Consider the following 8,630-nt stretch of genomic DNA (forward strand, 5'->3'; position numbering starts at 1 on the left):
ATGCTAATGACATTGGTGATATATGTGATTTAGCCTTGATTAACATAAAAAAAATCAAAAATTCCATGTTCCTTTGAAGTCGTCGTGGCCTAACGGATAAGACGTCCGGCTCATTCGTGTTGAGCGATGCACCGGTGTTCAAATCTCAGGCGGGTGCCAATTTTTCGAATGAAATACGTACTCAATAAATGTTCACGATTGACTTCCACGGTGAAAGAATAACATCGTGTAATAAAAATGAAACCCGCAAAATTATAATTTGCGTAATTACTGGTGGTAGGACCTCTTGTGAGTCCGCGCGGGTGGGTACCACCACCCTGCTTATTTCTGCCGTGAAACAGTAATGCGTTTCGGTTTGAAGGGTGGGGCAGCCGTTGTAAATATACTTGAGACCTTAGAACTTATATCGCAAGGTGGGTGGCGCATTTACGTTGTGGATGTCTATGGGCTCCAGTAACTACTTAACACCAGGTGGGCTGTGAGCTCGTCCACCCAACTAAGCAATAAATAAAAATAAAAAATGTTCATCATGACCATGCCTTCGATTTTATATTCAGTTTCAAAACTTCTTCAGCTGAACAATGAATCAGAACAGAACCGCTATAACGTATTAGTCTGCGAGCTAAATAATTCAGCTCGCCTTATCTCCCATCAAGATATAATTCCGCTTAATACCGGGACAGTTGCTAATTGATTTTCTATCTTGAACAAACTCGTTTACCCCCGGAAATAGCTTTCGATATTCGATGAGATATCTTGCTTATTTGATAAATACAGTCTTATAAGATACGAAGTGATAATTGTGTCTATTTATAAATTATAGTATTCCTATATAGTATAATAAGATTATTATAAATTATATTTTCGAGATTATATCCGATTGCAATTTTTTTAATTGAAAAGTGATCCGGCTATGGATGATAGATAAACATAATTATCTTATTCATACTAGTATCCTGAATGATAGGTCTAATCTGCATCTAACTGGTCTTGGAACTAGTTGGAACCTTAATCTATTCATCTAGTTATTACTCGCAACATCATCATTATCTAGGCAAAGGGAATCCCAATCGATTCGTTCTAGGAACTCCTTTAACTACAGACTTACGCATCATTATTCCACAGCCATATTTCAACTTATCTTCAGTTCTAAGTGAAATGGCCACGTCTCCTGGTTTCTAATAATTGACTCCCTGTCTCAGTCTCTGGGTTGGGTGACCATCCCAAGTCTTACTGCCAACCCTAACGGCGCATTGTGAGTTGACACAGATCGATCACCATCTTACCTATTACTGCTGTTACGGAGCAATATGTTTCAGTTTAAAATATGATACATGCTCTATATAACATTACTCCGTTTTTAACCTTATGTCCTTATGTCCTATTGTGGCTGGTGACATTTTTTAATTTATTCTTTTATTGGTTTATGATCGTTCAGTCCACGATGCCATCCGCGCAGCTGAGGATAGGCAAGGCTAGTACAGGGTAATCCAGGGGAAAGTCATTAAAGGAAGCCACGAACCTCAGCAAGGTGGAGCAGATCATCATTACTTTCATGGATATTATGATGACAAATAATGATTAATTCTAGTTGCCATGTCTAAAAACTACTCCTAATAATCTATATATTAATACGTGAAGCTATAACTTTGTATCCCTTTTTACGAAAATTGCACAGACGGAGGAGTATGAAATTTCCCACACTTATAAAGAATATAGAGAAGGAGTGCAGAATGCTAATATTTTTTTAAATTATAAATTAATAATACATTAAATCAATGAAAAAAAGCATTACACACACTACCATGTATTTGACACATACGCGCATGCATACTATTCGTTTATTGTCAAACTTTTTTCAAATTGAGAATTTAGATTAAATATTTTATTTATTATTCATATTTGTCTAAAGTGTAGTCTTGGTAAAATCTTTAATTATATAAATTTATACGTCTTCGACAATAGAATAATAATAGTGTACAAACTTATAATTTCAACTAATTACAGTCTAATTTCGTCTACCGGGAGACCACTAGTACATATAATGACGTAGCACAAAAAGCAATGTCACGTCTCGAATCGAAAACAATAAAAAAATGTGTATGGGCAAAATTATGGTCAACATTAAATTTAACTTAACCTTTTAATTCCCAGGTAAATCCTACACGATGCTGGGTCGGCCGGACTCGACACCGAATCTCGGCGCGATACCGTGCGCGATCACATGGCTGTTCCGAGGCATCGCAGAGCAGAGGCACAAGTGCGGCACAAGATTTTCCGTGCGAGTTTCGTGCGTGGAACTCTGCACAAATACAAATCAAATACGAGATCTGTTGGCGCCATATCAAAATGGTACTGGTTATTTCACTACTCATTCAATATAAGTAACAAACTTTTAATATCATTAAGCTTCTTAGTTTTTCATTACAATTAAATTCAATGGTATCACAAGAAATATCTAGTTTATCTAAGAATTCCTACATTCTTAGTAATTGTAGCAATAGTCAAGGAAATTACTATTCCCCTATTTGACACAATGAAGGAAAGCTTTGGTCATCAATAATATTTTTGTAATAAAACCTCAACCTACTTTCGAATAGCTTTATTTGCTTTTATCGTAGTATTTGTTTTAATTTAGGAACATCACATATAAGTTTTTTGTTTTTCGGTTTAGATACGGAGCAATCTCCAGGAGTCTACCTTCGAGACGATCCTCTTTTCGGTACCCACCTCCAGAACCAGTCAGAGCTTCGAGTTCACAGCGCAGAAAAGGCTGCATTTTATCTGGATGCGGCTCTAGCTACAAGGGGGATTAAAGAAGAGGGAAAAGATAGCCATTTGCTGTACACTCTACACGTTTACCAATACAGCGTTGGAGGGAAAGGAGCAGGTTATTATGAATTTAACACCATACATGCAACCAGTTTATGTGCAAATACAAGCTATGACCTTAGTAATGCAAATACGAAATACACTTCTAATAAAAGCACTCAGAAAAATTACTTTTACACGTAATGAACGAGCTTATTGAGGCTATTTACACATAATATCGAAAACAATCACATAATACTTTCTTCTAACAAATAATTTCTTTCACAGTGGCTGGGGGTCGAAGCCGTCTTCACCTCATTGACCTTGGAAACTCTGAACGTGGAAAAACGAACGGCGGCATTCCCCTTTCGGGATTAGGAAACATTCTGCTTGCTATTTTTAACGGTCAACGACATCTCCCTTATCGGGACCACAATCTAACTCACGTACTAAAAGAATGTTTAGGTTCTCTGACATGTCATACTGCCATGATAGTCCACGTGTCTCCTAACGTCCAAAACTACTCCGATACATTAACTACTCTACAATTAGCTTCAAGAATACACAGATTAAGGCGTAGAAAGCTCAAATACTCTTCGAATAACAATGCTGGTTCTGGTGGAAGCTCAGGCGAAGACGCTTCAAAACCGAGCAGCAGCGAACCTGATCCATCGAGTAGTGATTTATCAGCTGACACAGTAATATACGTGGGTCCTATGGACGATGCTACCGATGGTGAACATCCTCCTGTTTATATTCCTCATATTAACTCTGGAGACAACAGATGTATCCTTAGCAAAGCTTTAAGAGGCTCTGCAGCAGAGCAAAAGCATAAGTCTTCATTATCGAAGGTGGTTGAAGAGAAAAGTCCCATTCATAAATTACACTCGTCTCCTAAAGCATCTCCTTTGAAAACTATACAGCCCGGTCATACACCGAAACCATCTCCCGTTCATTCAGTTGCTTCAAAATCGACTCCTTTAAAAAAAGCTGCTCCAAAACAATACGTAGAAGACACTAAAAGTACTAGCGATGAACAGTGGATAGACGGGCCAAGGATATCGAAATCAAAATTGGTTGAGGCGAGACATATTATCAAGGAGACCCAAAATAAGAAACGTGAAACTTGGATTGATGGACCGATGCAAGAACCCAAACTCCCGCCACCATTTGACCCCTTAGCAATTCAACCCAATACGATACCCCTTCAAGTTGGAGTGCTAGGAGTTCACGGCAGTGAAAACATGGGTTATGGATATATGGATAGCCACAAAAAAAATATGATTCGAAAATGGGTCGAAAATCAAACATCACAAATCCACAAGTCCAGAAATAGCTCGCCAAGTCACAAGAATCATAAAGATAGCATTAAGACCGGAGATGAATCTGAAACTAACAGAATGGAAATAAAAGAAAGTGTCAGACGAGCTCATGTCGAAGAATCTACGATTAGAACCGGCTTGAAGGCTGGATCAAAAGGAAATATGATTGAAGAAGAAAATTTAGTATCATCGGAACAAAATGTAGTAGTGAAAAAATCTAACAGTAATAGTTCCAAAACAGGAAGAAATGATGTTGACGAAGACGATGATAGTGAAGAATTAGCAGAAATACCCCCAGCTTTGCCATTGATTCAGCCCAGCAGTCTGAATAGTCGAGAAGTGTCCATGGAGAGCTTAAATAGTAAATACAAGGAAAGATTAAGAATGGACGACGAAATGTTGTCTAATCACAGTAGAGAAATTGAGATTCACGGCATGAGTAGAGGCCATGAAGATGATGATGAAGATGAATTTTTAGAGATCATAGAAGTAGAAGAGCCTCTGGAGCCGGTTCCGATGCAGGACTGCTGCCTCCAAGTCACTGAGGAAGATATCGCTTTGTGTATGGGATTTGATAACACTTTACCCGGCGACCAAGACGATGATGATCACCCTCTCAGGATACTCAGTCAAGAGAATCTAACAGTTGCTTCAACATTTACGGACACTTTTTCCTTATACAGCGAAGTAGAAAGACAGATCAGAAAAGAAGCATATTTACGGCAAACCATGGAATTTTATACTGAAAACTTTACAAGCGATCAGCACCTCGGCGATCTGAATCCACATGAAAGTTTACATTCGTCGCGATCTAGAATAGACGACTACATAAACGATATTTACGAATCTCGACGAATGATAGAACACGATGAAATGATAAATACTAGAATCGCACCTCAATTCCAATCCATATCACTGTGTAATGTACGTGATACTGATGATTATCACGGCGATGGTTCTGTATATAGTGAACCAGCATATCGTCCTAGTGATAAGATTTGTGATAGTTGCAAACGAACCATGTCCAGGCCAGGGAGTGCTGTAGGTGGGGCTTATCACGAACCAGATGGATCTCACAACGACTGCTACGGGCCATTCGAAAGGTACAGAGGCAACGACATAACTGATGCAAGAATCGCATCTCTAAGACACCCAGATGGTGCATCCGACCCTAACTTGCGAGAAGAAAAACGAATACCCGGAAACGGGGCGTGTACTTTTAAAGAACTAAAATCTAATTTGCATTTGGAGGTGTCCCCTCCAGTTGTGACAACCGAACCTCGATCCGAGAAACATGAAAAGGGCGATAAATGCGTAGCCAGAATAGTTGCCGGATCGAAACCGGACGGATACGATAGCGGGCATGAATCAACTCCGAGAACCGGAAAACACAGTCCGGCCGCCACCTCGAGACGAGCCGAATCCGGCTACGACTCTGTTCCAAGAGACTCAGACGCGTCATCCTTGGACTCATACCCGACTAGACGAGCCGCAGTCGCACGGGCGCACGCTAAAAAACACACCACAGCGAAATACAAACAGCACAACGATCGTTCATTCTGCTCGTGGCTAAGGAATCCGTTCACGTGCAAATACGCTGACACCGATCCAGAAATCAGCGATTTTTAATTCCCTATTTACATAATATCAATAATCTGAATTAGTCATTACGTATCATTAAGCTACATTACCGAATTTAATCTGGAGACTGCTTTTGTACTCGTGTTTAATGTGGATAGCTTGGCGCTGTACTCATGAGGTTACCACTGTATTTTTCTATAACAATATCTGCTTCTGTGCTACAACGAGGAATTTTAATGGCTTCGTTCATTGTAAATATAGACGCAACGGATTTTAAACTCGTTGCTCTCCGAGTTCCGGCTCATTTTGTACTTTTATATACTCTCTTTTGATAATCTCAGTTTGAATTCAATTTTTACATTCGATTCTTAACTGTTTATAAGTTTTTTACATCTCATAGTCTTCCTCTGTCTTCCCTTTCGTTTATTCGCGAAATGAATACTTGAAGTTCTTAAGTATATCCTTAATAATATCTTTCCAATCTGTCTGCAAAGCTGTATTTTCTATCAAAATGAGCAACAAACACGATAGCTATTCGTCAATAATAAAAATGTATTCGTAACATCATAATTCGATCATTGAATGATTTTCATTGTAAGAATCAACGTTATCATTGTAGTGTAAAAATAAATGCTAAAATGATTTTCGTAACTCTTATTTTTACTGCATGCGTAGTAGTGAAGTTCCTTTATGTAATATTTAATGTTGATTTGTTACGAAAACCTGTAAAAAGACACTTGCAAGGGCCATAGCTTTACGGGGAACGTTGTAAAAGTAGTGAATTGACGTAATATCGCTTGTTACGTCAATGTTTTTGTTATAGTACTATTAATATTGAATATATGTATATCCTAAATTTTATTCTACTATGCGTTCGTATTAGTTTACAATAAACTGTTCGATTTCTTATTGGCGTGTTTTATTAATCTTCTCGCATACCAAAATCCTCATCCTTGTGGTTCCCTAACATTTCCACTCCCGTCCTATCAAGCATCAGTTACGAACAAAACGTGGCACAGGTTTAGTTCAGCGCACCGTATTCGTTATATTGTGAGGTTTGTTGTAAAATAATTAAATAAATAAAATGTATCATGTTGAAAGCTAGGCAATTATCTGATTGCCAAATAGCAGCACTGTTGGCGGGAGCAATGCAGCAGTGGGGACGTGACTTATTAGAAAAGGTGGTAGTCTGTAAAAACGAGACAGAAAGCAGTATATTCAGTAGTGAGCAGATATCTAAAGAATGTACAAGTGGATTTACAAATAAAGCAATATTAAGTGAACTATTGCAATCTGTGTATTTATTTACTGGCTTTGTGATGTGAAGACTAAACTAAAATGGCGATTAATGTAAATCCGTTTTTTATTGTTAAATCAAATCAAATCAAAAATTTTTATTCAACATAAATGAAAGTACATACTTGTTTAACGTCAAAAGAACTACCGCCAATTCACAAGAACTAGCCTCCGTCCTGATAAGAATTGGCAAGAAACTCAGCGGGCATGTCTCTTTTTTTTAAATATTAGATTATTTTTTTAATATTAGAATTTTTTTAAATATTCCTTTTTACATGAGTATAATACATGAGTATAACAATTATTACAATATTGAAATGCCCGGAGCGAGCAACTCATTCCCACTTTGTGCAATCTTCTAGATAATCATTGACTTTATAGTAAGCTTTATTGCACAGATGTTCTTTAATAGTTTTCTTAAACCTATGTATATGTAGGTTCTGAACATCTTGTGGGATTTTGTTGTACAGGCGCACAGACAAACACCCGAATGAATTTCGTATCTTATGTAACCTACTCCTCGGCGCAACAAGCTTGTGTTTGTTCCTAGTATTTCTATTATGTATGTCCGACATTTTAGGAAACTCCTCTTTTTTTTTTTTTATTGCTTAGATGAGTGTACGAGCTCACAGCCCACCTGGTGTTAAGTGGTTACTGGAGCCCATAGACATCTACAACGTAAATGCGCCACCCACCTTGAGATATAAGTTCTAAGGTCTCAATTATAGTTACAACGGCTGCCCCACCCTTCAAACCGAAACGCATTACTGTTTCACGGCAGAAATAGGCAGGGTGGTGGTACCTACCCGTGTGGACTCACAAGAGGTCCTACCACCAGTAATTACGCAAATTAGAATTTTGCGGGTTTGATTTTTATTACACGATGTTATTCCTTCACCGTGGAAATCAATCGTGAACATTTGTTGAGTACGTATTTCATTAGAAAAATTGGTACCCGCCTGCGGGATTCGAACACCGGTGCATCGCTCAACACGAATGCACCGGACGTCTTATCCGTTAGGCCACGACGACTTCATATAACTTCACTCCTCAATAATATATAATATTATTTACGATTTTTCGCATAATACTTACAGCTTTCGTAGTCAGAGACGATTGTGGTTATGCATATGTGCTTTAATGTTAATAAATTTCTTAAAGCAAGTCTCATACAGCAATATAGTGATAAATTATTGAGAATATTCCGACCGCTATTATTTCAATTAAAAACAAAACATAAAAAAAATAAACCGGCCGAATTAAAGAATGACTTTAGTATCTGAGTGTCACAAACAAGAAAAAGTATTCTTGATTAAATCGAACAAATTCAATAAGGGCACATGAAATGCACCCAAATAATTCCGTTCCATTTAATATCTTAGGCTCGTACCGTTCGCAGAGGCATAAGGAATTTAACAGAAACCATTTCGCGTCGCCCTAAGCAGCCCTTCGTTAATCGTTCAAGTCGTAATAACAGCAACGTCGAAATAGAAACGAATACAGAAGCCCAACGAAAACCCATGAATAAATAATACGTTACAGCCTCCTCTCTAGGGGTTGGAAATTTCAAAATCTTTCGGGAGACCAAAGTTTTTTTTACCCCCAACGCCAAGTTTTCCC

At 38.1% G+C, this 8,630-nt stretch overlaps 1 protein-coding gene across 4 annotated transcripts in view; it reads left to right on the top strand.

Annotated features, from left to right (window-relative positions):
- The window catches only part of LOC101744455 (kinesin-like protein CG14535), a 434,238-nt gene extending 427,615 nt beyond the window's left edge, over positions 1–6,623 (top strand). For all 4 annotated transcript variants that reach the window (XM_012689123.4, XM_038014621.2, XM_062671579.1 and 1 more), the window contains 3 exons: positions 2,155–2,352; positions 2,675–2,890; positions 3,100–6,623. In XM_012689123.4, the coding sequence (XP_012544577.1) occupies positions 2,155–2,352; positions 2,675–2,890; positions 3,100–5,762 (3,077 nt within the window). In that variant the 3' untranslated portion in view covers positions 5,763–6,623. The remainder of the gene's footprint in view (positions 1–2,154; positions 2,353–2,674; positions 2,891–3,099) is intronic.
- Positions 6,624–8,630: the final 2,007 nt, after the last annotated feature.

The sequence above is a fragment of the Bombyx mori genome, chromosome 12 (assembly GCF_030269925.1).
Source record: "Bombyx mori chromosome 12, ASM3026992v2".
Classification (NCBI taxonomy): Eukaryota; Metazoa; Arthropoda; class Insecta; order Lepidoptera; family Bombycidae; genus Bombyx; species Bombyx mori.